Raw genomic sequence first — 16,556 nt, forward strand, 5'->3', positions numbered from 1 at the left:
GAAAACCCCAACAATAGTTTATGGTTAAGTAGCCATCATTATAATAGAAAAGCTACTTAAGAGCAACAGGGGAAGCCAGGTGCAAACCTCAATTGTGAAAAAAAACATACGAAAATAAAAGAAAAAGAAAAACAACATTGCCTATGGGAATACTGGGGGAGAAAAAGAGCTAAAGTACAAATGGTGATCAAATCCTTAGAAATATCAAAGTCACAATAGACAATGCATATGGGTTAGACCAGACCACGTTTATGGCTAGTAAGTATATTTTAAGGTAAACCTCTGTGGAACATATTTTTTATCTAAATGCTCCAATTCACAACCCTCCACATCACCATTTTTGCACTTCCTTTCTGGTAGCTAGAGAAATAGAGACTCAATCCCCAACTCTCAGTCAATAACCACAACCTTCAACTACAAGAAGGCCATCTTCTATTTCTATTAATCACGCCACTGTGTTCTGGCCTGGGCAACAAAGCAAGCCTCTGTCTCAAAAAAAAAAAGAATAAAATGATTTTAAAAAACCCAAAAATGCTAAAACAGTTGTATCTACAGATTTATATATCTTTTTCATGTTTTCTGTATTTTATTAATACTACATTAATATTTATGAAAATTAACTATTTTAAAAGTATAATAAAAAGTTATGCTTATGTACGGAAATCAAGATAAGAAGGAATATTAATAGTGCCATAGGTGCTGTAGAATTATGGGTATTTTATTTTAGTTTTATATTTTTCCGTATTTTTCAAGTTTTCTATAATAGTTAATTTTATAATCAGAAAATTACTTAGAAAATATCTTTAGTACTCTCCTCTCTTCTGTCCATTTAAGAGTATGAACAGAGATTAAATGTGGCATTCAGTATGTGATAACACATATCCTCCAGGGACTGAGGGGGAAAAAGTTATTTATGTGCTTAGAAAACAATTCACTGATCAAGGTATACAGTCATCCCTCAGATCCATGGGGGATTGGTTTCAGGACCTCACAACAATACCAAAATCCACAGATGCTAAAGTTCCTTATATAAAATGGTTCAATGTGTGCATATAACCTGTGCACATCTTCCTGTATACTTTAAATCATCTCTAGATTATTTATAATACCTAATACAGTATAAATGTTGGGCAAATAGTTGTTATACTATATCATTTAGGGAATAATGACAAGAAAATGAGGTCTGTGCATGTTCAGTGCAGATACTTCTTTTCCCCCAAATATTGTTGATCCTCAGTTGGTTGAATCCATAGATGTGGACATAGATACAGGGGACTGACTCTATTTCCCTTTTTTTTAAAAAGGGTTTTTACTTTATGAATTTTCATATTCACCAACATTTTCAATGGAAGCATTTTAATTGGAGACATAAATAGAATGCTGGTGTAAATAGTTTTTAAAAGATAAAAAAAAAAAAACAGCACAGGGAAAGCTCAATATAAAAACTCATCTGTCATTATTTTCTTGTTACCTAGGGCATTTTGCCATTAAAAATCCATAAAACCAGCCTAATCACCGTAGAAGTTAGAGAGCCAGCAATCTTAAGTATGTGTACACTCTATTCCTGTATGCTCTTCTTCCTTCTACCAGACTCCACATTGCTTTAGAGAGCAGGGACTTTACCTTAATTATTTTGTACACTCAGGCAAGAAGCACAGTCCCTATCAGACAGCAGATCTTTGATAACGCTTGATTAATTCCAATCCACTAGATATTTTTCTAGTGAATCTTGTGATCCTTCTGGCATTAGAGTTCTTGGGTGTTTAAGGCAATTCAACAAGCATTTCTAGAGAGCATGGATAGTACAAATGTTTCTATAGGGATTACAAAGATTAACAAAATACTAAAATTGTTATAATCCAGTAGAAGGTAAAATATGTAAACAAATAGCTACCAGCAAAATGCAGAAGGTACTATAAAAGAGAAAGTGCTATTTGAACAAAATGAGATTACTATACTTTGTTTTGGGTGTGGGCTGTGCTGGGAAGAGGAAGAGAAAGAATTAAGAAAGGCTTTAAAGATGAGGAGGCATTTGTGTTGTATTTTGAAGGATGCATAAATTTTTGACCAGCATAGCTAAGAAAAAGGGGGTCTGTCAGTAATAGCAGAAGCAAAGGAATTTTAGTGGAAAAGAATAAGAATGTTTAGGGACCAACATGAAAGAAGAGGCATATAAAATTTTGAATGTAGTTTGGGATCAGATTACTAGGAGTTTTATAGGTCATGCTGAGAAATGTAGTCTAAAATTTATAAGTAATAGCATATATGTGAGCTGTGTTCTGATGGTATGGGGGAAGAACTGCATACAAGGAAAAAAAAACCTACTGGAAGCAAGGAGACCAATCAAGAGGCTAAGTATCTTTTCCCATGAGAAGATACAGGAATTGAAAACAGGGTAATAAAAGCAAGGAAGAAGGAGACATATGTGAGAATGTTTGAAGTGCCAGAATCAACAGGATGTGGCAGCTATTTACTGGAAGAGGAGTACTGGGAGTCTGGGATGCAAGGGAGAAGAAGTGTCAGATGCATGAACAAAATACCAAGAGATACCAAGGAGGTTACATCTGAAAATGGCTTTGGAAATGGTATTTTACATTGGTTAATCATCACTGGCCAATCTCTTTTGAACTCCTCTACTAAAAAACAGTTTGTTTTCGAAGTCAACATCCTAGAAAAAAATAGAATAAAACTTAAATATTAAAGGGTTGAGAAGAGATTGGGTGGTGATTAAGTAGTACAACATACTATTCCAAGGTCCTCTGTGAACAGAAGAAGATTGGCAGCAGGAAAGAGAAGCAGTTATTTGAGAAAAGTAGAATAAACATAGGAGGACCAAAATATCTTTTTCTTGTAAAAATTCTGTCTACCTTCCATACCTAAAGGGATCAAATTAGAATTTCAGGTAATGTGGACTTTGAAGTACTCTAGACTGTTCATTTCCAATTATGTTCTACAAACACTGGATTAGACTTTAATTTTCTAAAACATATTTAACTATCTTAACTGTGATTAAAATATAATAGTAGCTTCCTATATGTCAGACACTGTGCTAAACATTCTATCTGCATTATCTCATTTAATCCCAGTAACCTTAGGAGGCAAGTTTATTATTATGCCTACCCTACATAGGAGAAAACTGAGACTTAGAGAAGTAAAATAACTGGCCTAAGATTTAAACAATAATAAGTGGCAGAGCTCAACCTCTTAACTACTCTGTTCCACTGTCTTTCAACAATGTACACAAGCAGCTGTGTTATATATCAAGCTGTATCCCGTTGGAGATCCTCAAATCATTAACTTAAACTGCTTAGTTCATTCACTTTTTACTGCCCTCAGGAATAATGTTTCTCCTGCCATCCCTTTGCATATGTTTCAAGTTCTTGTAAACATTTCATGAATTATGAAGGTTGTAGCTCTGCACGGGTTTTTCAATAAATTCATGCCTACATTGTTGTCTCAAGGAAAATTGTACAAGCAAGTATACACACCTCTTCAACCTGTGGGTTGTGTTCAATTAGACAGAAGGCAAGGCTCAGGCCCATCTGCCTGGTGAAAGCAGAACAGTTTGTTGCACAATAGTGAGAACGTGCTTAACGTGTCTCATTGTGACAATCTTATATTTTAGATAGTTTTAATGGTTACTTTATGATTTGGCCGCTTCTTATCTGATTTTCATTTTTAAGATAAGAAATGTCAATAGTAATTAAACTTTGGAAGAAAAAGTTTCTCCTAATTTCCTTTAAGGTTTCTGCACTGAATTGACTGAAATATATCCAGAGACTGCAAGGCAAACTGCTAATGAGCATCTGTCATTTGCAATTATTTATCTGTGTGAATCGGAATTTTCTGAATACTCTGCAAACAAAATAAATTACAGAAATAATCTGCATGAGTTGATTCTAGGCTACAATTACCTTTTGTAAAATTTTGGTATTCATAAAAGTCGAATTTTCCTAATTGATTGCTGTCATATAGTGGGGTTTCTTTCGCCTAAACAAAAATTTTAAAGCAACTGTTCTAAATCAGATAGGTGAGAGCATAGACAGCACAAACTCTAACAAAGGGCAAACAATTCAAGTGCAGGCCCTTATGAGAGTAAGAGAAGAGAGATTTTGTAAATACAGAAGATACAGAAGACTTTTCCACATTTGATGGCTCCTTTGTAATTTGTGGCAATATATAATGAATTAATCCATACTTAAATCTCAGTCCTATCTCTCTGCCACTATGATCAAAGATAAGTTTTCGACCAGAGATTAAAAGGAAACTCTAGGCTTACTCTGAGGAATGAGTAAAGCAAACAATGTAACACTTTGCAAACAAATATTCAATAACACACGTGGATAAAATGCAAAGCGATTCTCCCCCTATATTGAAAAATAGTTTTTCCAGGAGTTCAAGGAGAACTGTGACTTCTTACCTCAAGTAATTTGCTAGTTTTGGCTAGCTAGCTTGATGGCAAACTTGCTATAGCCATTATCTCAGATAATATTGTTTTTAAAGTATCAAAATGCTTTGCTGAATGTAGTATAATTTAGTGATCAATATTTAGGCCTTTATTCCTATATGGTGTCCTGAAAGACAACAGCCATAATTAGATTCCCAGTATATTCATGCCTTCAAATCGACAGTTGCAAAATCATACATTTGTACATTAATTTTTTCCATCCTGTTACCATTAACCTATTATAACATTCAGTGACTATTATCAGCTGGGTAGTATACATATATTATCCTTAATAATCACAGCAACGTAAATATTATCTCCATCTTACAGATGGGGAATCAGAGGTTCAGTAAAGTTAAATAATCTGACCAAGGACACAAAGCTATTGTGTGGTAAATCCAGAATTTTATTCCCAATCTTGACTAAAATGCCTGTGTTTCTCTTAGTATGCCATATTGCCTCTCAATAAAATAAGTAATATGTATGTAGAATGCCTGGCACATAGTGGGAACTCAGCAAAAGTTAATTTTATTGTCTTCTAAAACTATCAGATAAATACCCTTAACAGAAGTAGAAGGAAAATGGTCTAAGTAGAACTTTCTAATTAAATACTCTTCAATTACAAATCATTAAGGCAAATGAATCTCATTAGAAGACAAAGTCAACCCTTGCTATTAGACCATCAACTGAAATATAAAGACTATAAACTTTATTAAGTCTTTAGTCTTGATTTTCAGTAGCTTCTAAAAGCTACTGATTCATTCTAATCAATGAATTATTGGCCAAGAGAGATACAGTTTCTTCTTTAATCAATATAAAATCTAAAAATCATAGCATTTTAGATCTGAAAGGGATCTTAGAGTTCATCTAGTTTTGTTTTGTTTTGGTACACGCTGCTAACTTGGCCTCCACCGCCTATACAACCATTTGACATGTGAGTAACTTGTACAAGGTTACAAAGTTGGTAGAGGCAAAGAAGGGGCTAAAAGAACTCAAATCTTCTGAGTTCCAATTCAGTGCACTTTCCATTAGGCCATCCAGCCACTCAATACAAGTGGTCTCTAGGCAGGGTCAGTCATAAGATTTTAAGAAAAACAGAAAACCTCCAGCAGTCAAATAAGCAGCTTCATCCTTTCCAGTGACTCCTAGAAGGCTAATGCTATCAGCTAACCCTTACTGAGATTGGATGGTTTGCTTTACTGTGCTAAAACTCTTTAAGGTATTATTTCATCCTGAAGGCAAACTTGTGTAGAAGTTTTCTTATTATTCATTCTCATTTGACTGATGAGAGAACTCAGACTCTAAGACTTCAAATAAGTTGCCCAAGGTCACAGGACTAGGAAGCAACAGATTAGGAATTTGAACCAAGCTCTTACTTGAGGCCCAGCTTTTAAACACTATGATACACTGCTATTACACGTGTCTCTTCCTTTTTTTTTCCACCTTCCCCCGTTTGTCCTTTAGGGTCTAGGATAACTATGTACACAGGGCACGGATACCTAATCACAAATAGGGAGATTTATGGAAGGATAACCGAAGGGGGAAAAATAGTATCCCCACACCAGCTCCATGAATTTAAGAAATACCTGGACTATTTTTCCTCTAAAGTCTAGGCCTTTGCTATCCTCATACAGAAACCTCTTTTTCAAGAACATTAGTCACCTGTTTTGCAACTCAATAACCTAAATCAGATTTTTCAGAAGCAAACAAAAGCATTGATATCAACAGTCATTTGGGACTTGAGACCACTGGGCAGAGAAGAACCCAAGAACTAAGCAAAGTTTCCACCAAAATTGCAATGAGGTTAAGAGGGCACAGTAACACAATCTAGTATTTGATCCCAGGAAACATGGAGAGAAAAACAGGGAGAGGAGGGGAAAATCTGCTGTCAGTCCGAGGTTGCTAAACAGCAGAGTGAGGAAGAGATTTCTAGGTGATCTTCTCGGTTATTTAACAGCCCGTGCCCACCACCACTTAATCCAAGGCTAGACACCCTTGTGAAACGCCAGGAAAAGGGAACGCAAACAGCCCAAACAGTCCTTGATTTGCCAGCCTCTGCACCCGGTTTGTCTTACCCTTTTCCACCAGAGAGGCAAATGAGGGATTTTTTTTCCGCCCAACCCCCACGCCTGGTGAATCTTGGGGAGGACCGTGCCCCACTCTGTGGGGACAGAAAGATCACCCACTTTCCTTGGGAGTAAGGGGATAGGGAGAGGAAGGCAATGAGGAAAATAAGAAAACCTGGCCATGGCAGAGGTCTGGAGGGGTGCAATCTAGTAGCTGCACTCACCGGGGTGAGACATGGGGATGACCTCATTGCGGGTCCCCGGGAAGTTAAAGATGACGGCTCCAGACGCCCCTCTCTCATAAGCCAGATGGATCTTGTCTGCGAAGGTGCAGCCCCCGCCGCGTTGGATGAGGGCCAACCAAGAGACTTGTACGGTGCTTCCCCAAACCGTGGGCACCGTGAAATTCGTGTGCGGGTTACAGGCGTTGAGCGCCCCGGGCCCGTCGGGCGGTACCAGGACCCCAGCCACAGGCTCCAGCGGCGAGTCCTGGCCGTACACGCCCTCCTCACTCAGCTCCCACACCGTACGGTTCACTCCGGTGTGCGGAACCCGCCAGGACACGTTGAGGTACGCGGTCCACACTGCTTCGGCCCCCCGGGAGCCGGGGGCCTGCGGACTTAGGGCCAGCAGGAAGCACCATGCCAGCAATCGGGAAGAGCCACAGCCAACGCGGCAGGAGACCCCGGCCCCAGGCGGTGGCCCCATGGCGCGCGCGCTCCGCAGCTCCCTAGTGCCCCTGGCACTCGCCCTCCTAGAGCTTGGCAGGACCCTGGCCTTGAGCAGGTAGGTACACGCCAGGTAGGGAAGGAACGGAGTGAGACTGTGAGCTGCGAGCTAGGTCGGAGCCAGGAGGCACGTAGCGTCAGCAGACAGGTTGCCGCAGACGCAGCTCCTCCGAGCTTCAGCTCTTTCCCCTACCGCTGCGGCCGCGTCGGGCTCTGGGGCTTTAGCATGAAGCTCCGCCCAGCCGACTGGGGGGTAGAGGTGGCTGGGAGGGAGGAAAGGACACTGCGGGATCCGCCTCTTAAAAGGGTAACAGGATGGAACGATGTTAGAATAGGATCTGAGGCTGTGTAGCCAGGTGGGTCGCGTAGTTTTATAAAAAACGGACAGGCGAGGTACGATGAAGTCCGCAAATATAATGCTTTCTGGTAGGATTCGAGTCGGTTTTGAATTGTAAGAATACATTTTCCCCTCCTAACATTTGCCTAAAGGACGTTTCGGGCTTACAGAGCCAGAATGTGAAAGTACAGTACTTCCAAAAAGCGCAGATCCAAAGGGTCTGAGTTGTAGTCAAGGGAATTTGGGTAGGGAAGGAATTTGGGTAGAATCAGGCTATTTACAGATTCTCTGGGGGGAGGAGAGGGGGGAAGGGTGGAGGGAAGGGCAGGAAAAGCGCATTGCTACCCTTTCCTACTGACTTCATATGGCACCTTTCTCTTTCCCTGATCCTAAGAAGCCTCATACATGTGTATTTCCTTACCGTTACCCCAGGTTTATTGTACTGCATCAGATGCCCCTTCTAAAAGTAATCTTAGTCCTCACAAAAGAATAACTGTTTTCACACACCTCAGAACCAAGGCTTTTTTTCTGTATTTTCCACAAACCTGACTTGCCCAAGCAAATATTCCTGTACTATCCATGATCTTAACTACATTATCTTTCTCCATTTCCCACTAACTGAAAGGAGCCTGACTCGCCTAGATGATTCACTCATGGCACTATTGCATTATGATTTATCCTTGCTTAAGTATATAATTTTTGTCTACCCTGTCAACTATTACATTTATTAGGTGGTTAACAAATGAGTCTTGAATTAAGCTGAATTAATACACCTGGTGTCTGATAGTTATGAATAACTTTTGACCTTGGGGAACTTCTCTGTGGCTCAGTTTCCTCATCATCTGTAAACGGGGGATAATAATAGCACCTACCTTACAGAGTGTTCAGATGGTTAAATGAGTTACTACATGTAAAGCACTTAGAACAATGCTTAGCAATATATAAAAATTACATGTTAAATATTAAGATTATTGAACAGGCTCAGGGATACAATTCTAAAATAATCTTAAAGTTGTTAATTTGAGGTAATATCAGAGAAAATGATGTTCAAGATGTTCAGTCTTAGCCACTTTTTCAGTTCAAAGAAATATAATCTACTTTACGCAGCTCGACATTTGTTAAATTTCTGATCAGTTACTCCCCTCAATCCCTGGCCCAGCATTTACTTAATCAACATTATTTCCTAAGACTAAGCATGGAACAATTCTGTACTTGATACTCTTATAGCTTGAGAGAAACCTGGAGGAAAATTAGCGTCATATACCAAACAACACCTAGAACATAAATAAATGGACAATTTTGTGAAACATATACTCTAGGTATTAAAAGGGACTTTAGAGGTCAAGGTGGGTATATGGGACCAATAGCATGGTACCCCCAAATACTGATGATAATCTCTGAGATAAAAGTTACCTAAGTGAAAAAATGGGTAGGACCAACCACCTCTAAGAAATGGTACAATTCCAGAAATTGTCTGATTTTGCTGGTAAAGAACATTGAAAATTCAATCAATATTACTTGAATGACAGCCAACTGTATTGTACTTTGAAGAAATAATGTGTTCAAAAGAAAGGCGGTATTTTACATCTACAAAAATGAAGTTCAGAGAGACATTTATTAATGTTTATCCATTCATTATTTTCTTAAATATTTGTTGTACATCTGCCATAAGCCATGGGCTGAACATTGTACAAAATCAAATAAGACATCAAGTTTCCTATCAAGAAGCTCATAAATTAGCTTTGATGAGAAGGACAAGTAAAATGATAAGTGCAGTAGAGAGTGATACATGTATACAGTGTAAGCACTATGATAGAGATATGAAAGGGCAGTAGTGGATAACAGAGAAATACCTAACCCAGACTGGGAAGTAAGGAAAAGCTTCCCACAGGAGGTTACACCTGGGCTGAGTTTGAGGGGGTTAACTTTTCTAGGCAGAAAACAACACAAGTAAAGGCGTTGAGATATGAAACAGAAAATGTTAGGAAGCTACAATTACTACAGGCCCAGTAAATGCAAAACGGTTGGAAACTAAAGTAACAGAGGGAGGGCAGTAACAATTCAGGTTGGAGAGGCACGTCAGGGTCAGTTCTTGAGAGTCCTTTGGGTAAAGCTAGGGAGTTAAGACTTTATCCAAAAACAAGAAGTAATATAATCAGAGTTTAAGCAGAGAGTAATAGAATCAGATCTGAAGTTTAGAGATCATTATGCCTTCTCTGTGAAAAATAGATTGGAGGTTCTAAGAATAGCAGCGGGAGCCCATATAAAAGATGGTTGTCAGTGCTATAGGTCAGAGATGAAGGTGGCTTGGATAGACAGGTAGTGGACATGAAGAAAAGTGAGCAGAATGGGAATGTTCTTTGAAGGTAGAATCAACAGGACTTGGTTTGGGGATGAAAGAGAAAGAGGAGGTAGAAGTTGCTCTGAGGTTTTCGGCTTGGTTGACTAGATGACATTCAATCAGGGAATACAGGAAGAGGGTTTTAAATGTATAGAATGGGTAGAAGGAAGAGATGAGTTCACTTTAGATATGTTGATTTTGAGGTATCTATGATGTAACCAGATAGAACTGTATGCTAGGCAGTTGAATTTCTGATTACTGAACACCTATTAAGTGCAAAGCATGGGAGGGGTGTAGAGAGACAAAAGAAACAGTCCCTGCCCTCAATGAGCTCATGGTCTAGTGAGACAGTCAGAGAGATAAACTATCAATAACAGTACAGTGTAATACATGTTATGACTAAGAAAAGTATAAGGCGCTAGAGCAACATGGGTGTGACTGAGTCTTAAAGAACAAATGGAGTGATCCAAGCAAAGAAAGTAAGGATTTTCAGGCATAAGCAAGAGTATACTATATAAGAACTCCAAAGAACATTCAGGGAACTACCATTCAGTAGTTTGGTATGGTTGGGATGCAAGGTTGCAAAGGAGGAGCCAAGGGAAGTGAAGGTAGTCAAATAAGTTGTGCCAGAACACGAAGAGTTTAGAAAATTATATTAAAGAGTATGGACTCGATATGCATGCGCATGTATATACACATACATAAAGCAAATATGACAAAATGATACCAAGTGATAAACCTAGATGGTGGGCATATGGGTACTCACTGTACTTTTTTTTTTTCAACTTTTCTGTATACAGTATTTTAAACATTTTGTAATAATGAGTTTAAACTTGTGATTTTATATTGAAGTCAATGGAGCAAACGAATGATATGATCAGATTTGAACTTGAAGAGATCATATGGATTGTATGAGGACAAAACTGGTGAAAGAGAATCTAGTGATGAGGCCAGTATCTCTAGAACTAGTCTGATGCCTCCATTGTGGAATGGAGGCATCAGACTACCATAGCTTGATAATGTGAGTCATTAAAATCATCCTACGAACTCCCCTTGCTCTGAGTTCATCCTCACCAAGCAACCCTACTTATTATCAGTTAGCTCCTCATGTAAATATGCCTACAGGGAGATAATGCACTGATTAGCAAACACTAGTATCTGGTCCACTTGGAAGTTATACTTCTCATTATAAATTAATCAACTGGCATTCTGGCTTATATATTGGTCTCTTGTGAATTTGGTTAAGTGTGAGTCAGTCCCCAGGAGCCTAGTCTCTGGTTATACTACCAATCAAATTTCAAGGCTTACAAAGCTAAGAACCAGATTGTAGATCATGACTGCAACAAAGTCCTTCCACTCCGGTGGAGACTTGCCTGGGAAACCCACTGGCTTTCCCCAACCATATTCCTCTATCTCACTATGAGTTATTTTCTAATTACAACAGAGCCTTGCTACCAATACTGAGGTCTGTTGATCAGGAGCATCAGCATCATCAGCGAGCTGGTTAGAAATGCAGAATCACAGGTTCCACCCAGACCAACTGACTCGGAACCTGCCTTTTAACGTGATCCCCAGGGGATCTGTATTTACATATATTTGAGGAGCCCTAGGGTAGACTAATGTATTCCTGACAGGTAGCTAGCATCCGGCGTCTGCTTGAACACTTCCAGTGTCAGAGCTCACTACTTCACGAAACATGCTATCCTGAGTGAGACTACACTTTTCTTGTTGGAAAGTTAACATAAGTATAATTTGACCCTGTTTCAGTCCTTCTTATTCCTTCCACCCTTCTCTTCCAAACCCAGGCCCCCAGAATCACCACACTACTCTCTAGCCATAACACTACTCCACCAGGTCCTTTGCTCAGAGCAAACCCCTGTACCAGACTTCACCTTATATGTGACAAACCAAATTTGCTAGTCCCAAATACATTCCCTTGTAGTCCTACTCTCTGTAAGACTAATAACACCTACTGTTCATTGAGCATTTACTATATGTTTTTACATGCATTATCTCATTTGATCCCATAAGTATCTATTACTAACCCCATTTTTACAGAAGAGAAAACTGGCCCAGAGAGAATTACAGCAAGCTGCCAAAACGCGTATAGCCAGGAACAGAAGGATTCCAATGCAGTTCTGCCTCTAAGTATTAATAGTTGATAATAACTTAACTATTTTCCCTCTGGAGAACGCCATTCACATTTGAATGTTGCATTATACCAAAAAGAGAAAGTTCAAGTGAAATATCTCATGTATGCATTTCAGGCACTGTGACCACTGAGGGAGATATATTTGGGCCAGGAGCCTTTTTGAATTCTTTAAATCCTACCACAAAGGCCTACCCTGCCAAATATTTGTATCAGCAATACCAAACTGAAAGCTGCCCTGAGCAGTTCACTATATAATGATGAACTGATAAGCAGAACAGCATCCTGCAGGAGCAACAGTAGGGAACCATGGTGGCAGATTTAGTTTCCCATCACATAGTCTCTACAGAGGTATAGAGATGGACGGTAGTGTTCCGCCTTTAATATGTTTGCAAGAAATGAGACATCACATCTGGCTTCTTACCATGAAATAAATGGCAAAGCACAACTTGGGAGAAAAAATATCCTGGCATCTAGGTGATGGCGGATACACAGCTCAATAACATAGGTATAGAGAATGTGTAGACAAGGGATGCCGATAAATTTCCACTCCAGGCAGCTGCTCTAAGGATATCAAGAAGAAAATGGTGGGTGTGTGGAGAGAAGAAGCAGCCAACAAAACAAAACGAAAAACCAAAGCATGATGCCAACAGCATACTTCCAAATAACAGAACTTCGCTTGCAAATGCAGGTTAAACCTCAGTCAGCTCAAGTTAGTATACAGCCATTAGAAAACAGGGGATTTTTTTTTTAAAGCAAAGTTTTCATGCACCCAAAGAAAGGACAGAATTACAGAGAGGGGGCTTTACAAACAGTAGATATGCTATATCTAAAATTAAGAATAATCTTTTCATATCCATAACTTTAATTAAACTACCATTGAGAGCCTACTATGGGCCAGGTACTTTCCATATATTAATGATATCATTTGATTTTCACAACAGATAATAATATCCTATTATAATTCACATTTTTTTCAGATGAGGAAAATGAGACTCAGAAAAATGAAGAATCTTAATGAAGGTCACATGGTTGGTAAGTGGTGGAGTTGGAATTCACACAGAGGTATGTATGACTCCAAATTCCATGCTGTTTCATTCTGCTGTACTACCTCTACACATACATAGAGAGAACATTATTACAAGGCAGGAAAAATGGACTTTCTTCAGCCACACATTTTAGCATACTAAGAACCCCCCTCACCGGAATCCTGCTGAGCAGCCCCAGAAATCTTAGATAACAGAGATTCTGAGGCTGGGTGTGGTGGCTCATGCCTGTAATCCCAGCACTTTGAGAAGCTGAGGCAGGAGAGTTGCTTGAGCCCAGGAGTTTGAGACAAGCCTGAGCAACATAGCGAGACCCTGTCTCTACAAAAAATAAAAAATATATATGTCTAAATGAGAAAGCAATTGTGGTCTATGGCCATACCACCCTGAACGCGCCTGATCTCATCTGATCTCGTGAAGCTAAGCAGGGTCGGGTCTGGTTAGTACTTGGATGGGAGAAAATAATTGTGTTGGTGGAGGACATTGCAGAAAACTTGAGCTAAATTGTATGCACTTGATTGCTATTGGGATATCAAACTAGATGTCTTGAGTTTAGGGAGGCGACTGAGAGAATCACAGATTGTTGAGAAGGAGAGGGATAAAGAGTGGGGAAGGACCCAAGGCACGGGGGCAAATTGAGCAAGGGAGGTGCTGAAAGGAACTATGGAGATGAGTGGTCTTTACTCCCCACTGTGGTATTGGGCAAACCTACTTGGGAAACTCATCTAGTCTCATGCAGTCTCCTATCTTTCTTTTTCAGGTTTCCAATAAGGTGCAGATTCTGAAAAAATAACACCTGTGACCACAAGAGAATTTCTGTATATCTTATTAAAGAAAGAAAAACAATTACTTGGGGAAAGTGGGAGAGGAAAATGTTTTCATGAACTGTGCCCTACAAATATGACCACGTATTTGAGGTTCATTTCCAATCCATTCATCAGATCCATTATAACACTCAGTAGAAAAGATCCACAGAATCCCCCTATTCTTGTCTCTGTTCTTATTTTTAACTCTGCTGTTGACTGGTTATGTGACATTGAGGAAGTCTGTTTCTTCTTTCTCAAGTAAAATAGCGATACTACTAACAAAAAAATTGAACTGATACATTTTGAACCACTTAATATTCCATTAGATGAAAGCCTAACAAATCAGATAGTATATCTAAAATAAATATCTATGATCTTGCTATTGCCTAGGACAAATGAGAGAAGAGCCTTTTTATCCATGCCTGTAGTGGACCTGGCAGGCAGGCATGGATAAAAATCAGTTTAATAAATTAGGGAGAAATTAAGTTCTTTTTTAAAAAAAAAAGATTGGGAAAAGATATTTAATGCAAATGGAAACCAAAAAAGAGCAGCAGGAGCTATACTCACATCAGATAAAAAAGACAATGAAGGCCACTACATAATAATGAAGGGGTCAGCACAGCAAGAGGATATAACAATCCCAAATATATATGCATCTAACACTGAGCACACAAATATATAAAACAAATATTAATAAACCTAAAAGGAGAGATTGACTGCAATACAGTAATAGTAGGGGAATTTGACATCCCACTTCCGAAATGGACAGATTGTCCAGACAGAAAATCAACAACAACAACAACAAAAATCAGAGTTAAATTGTGCTGTTGACCAAGTGGACCCAACTGCAGACATTTACAAAACATTCTGTCCGACAGCTGCAGAGTACATATATTTCTCAAAAGCACATAGAACATTCTTTAGGATAAACCATGTGGTATGTCACAAAACAAGTCTTAACAATTTTTTTTTTAAAAACAGAACAGCCATAAAAAAGGATGAGATCACGTCCTTTGCAGGGACAGGGATGGAGCTGGAAGCCACCATCCCCAGCAAACTAACACAGAAACAGAAAACCAAACACTGCATGCTCCCACTTGTAAGTGTTAGCTGAACAATGAGAACACACAGACACAAGGAGAGGAACCACACACACAGGGGCCTGCTGGAGGGGTGGGGGAAGGGAGGGCATCAGAATAAATAGCCAATGCATGTTAGGGAGAAATTAAGTTCTTAAAAACGCCCATGGCCAGACACAGTGGCTCACGCCTGTAATCTCAGCACTTTGGGAGGCCAAAGCGGCTGGATCACCTGAGATCAGGAGTTTGAGACCAGCCTGGCCAACATGGCAAAACCACGTTTCTACTTAAATAAAAAAAATAGCCTGCTATGGTGGAGCATACCTGTAATCTCAGGTACTCGAGAGACTGAGGCAGGAGAATTACTTGAATCCAGAAGGTGGAGGTTACAGTGAGCTGAGATCACACAACTGCACTCCAACTGGGGCAACAGAGTGAGACTCTGTTTCAAAAAAAAAATGTCCATGGCAGTAATTTTTTTTTAATCTACAGGAAATGGAATTCCTTTCTGATAGAAACCTAATTTGATAATTTCTAGTAAGGCTGGGGCTCCTGAAAAAACAATTTATGAATAAATGTCCTTCTATTGTATTATGTAATCACAATCAGCTATTAAGACTTACCCTTTGGAAGTTAAAGTATTCATGAGTGTGGGGAAAGGCCACCTTTGTATTGCAAGGGGTAAAGTCACAAATTCACAGCTGTCAACTATATGCATTAGGATTAGTGGCAGCTGCCCAGGACTCAAACTTGATCAATAACTTGGTGTAAACAAGTATCCAGCAATAAGTGACCAGGTGCTAGCACATAGTTGAGACAACTGAAATTGGCTGCCTTGCCAGTCATAATTCACACAGTAATTAAGTTCTGTCACACCAGCATTAGACTAGTGTTATGGTTATGTTGGTAGCAGGAAACAGGCAAGGAACAAGCAGGCCTTCACAACAAGGTATTTTGTGGCTACAAAAATGACTTCAGTTTTGACTTCACCACAAATCAAAGTACAAGAACTTTAATGGGGAAAAATACTAACGGGAACATCAAAAGGAAAAAAAAAGGCCCAGATGCATTGAATCAGAGCACACCCTGGCATCTATAAAATCATGTCTCCCTTAGCCGGCAAGCTTCCAAATAGCTGAGGGGAGGGGGAGGTACAGCTTTTCTAAACCATCTTTGTGTAACTTTCTGTGTAGATAGCATCAAAATGTTTTATCTTCTTCATAGTAAACTAGTTCAGACACAGACATCTATGACTGCTGAATATTCTGGATGCTGTAAACTCTAGAGCCACAGAAAGTCTTTTATCAGATGCAATGAAGTGGCTCAGCAATGTTTGTTTTTTGAGGGTGGAAAACGAGGGCAGAAATTGAAACCCTGAAAGTCTTGTTTGTTTGAAGAAGAGGCTTATTAAGTTTATCTTCAATGATCCCATTAGTTCATTAAATGTCTTAGTTTTCTTTTCTTTTCTTTCTTTTTTTTTTTTGAGACAGGGTCTCACTCTGTTGCCCAGGCTGGAGTGCAATGGCAAGATCTCTGCTCACTGCAATCTCTACCTCC

The 16,556-nt window shown here is 39.3% G+C and overlaps 1 protein-coding gene across 2 annotated transcripts in view; it reads right to left on the reverse strand.

The window, feature by feature from the left end:
* The window catches only part of RNF128 (ring finger protein 128), a 92,187-nt gene that overhangs the window by 51,673 nt on the left and 23,958 nt on the right, over positions 1-16,556 (reverse strand). Inside the window, exon 1 of one of the 2 annotated variants that reach the window (XM_012451669.2) lies at positions 6,738-7,446. The exons of the other annotated variant lie outside the window; for it this stretch is intronic. Within the exon in view, the coding sequence (XP_012307092.1) occupies positions 6,738-7,221 (484 nt within the window). The 5' untranslated portion in view covers positions 7,222-7,446. Of the gene's footprint in view, positions 1-6,737; positions 7,447-16,556 lie in introns of those variants that run through there. 2 annotated transcript variants of the gene reach the window in all.

This window comes from Aotus nancymaae, unplaced genomic scaffold (assembly GCF_030222135.1).
Source record: "Aotus nancymaae isolate 86718 unplaced genomic scaffold, 86718_ANA_hifiasm-v0.15.2.pri h1tg000004l, whole genome shotgun sequence".
Classification (NCBI taxonomy): Eukaryota; Metazoa; Chordata; class Mammalia; order Primates; family Aotidae; genus Aotus; species Aotus nancymaae.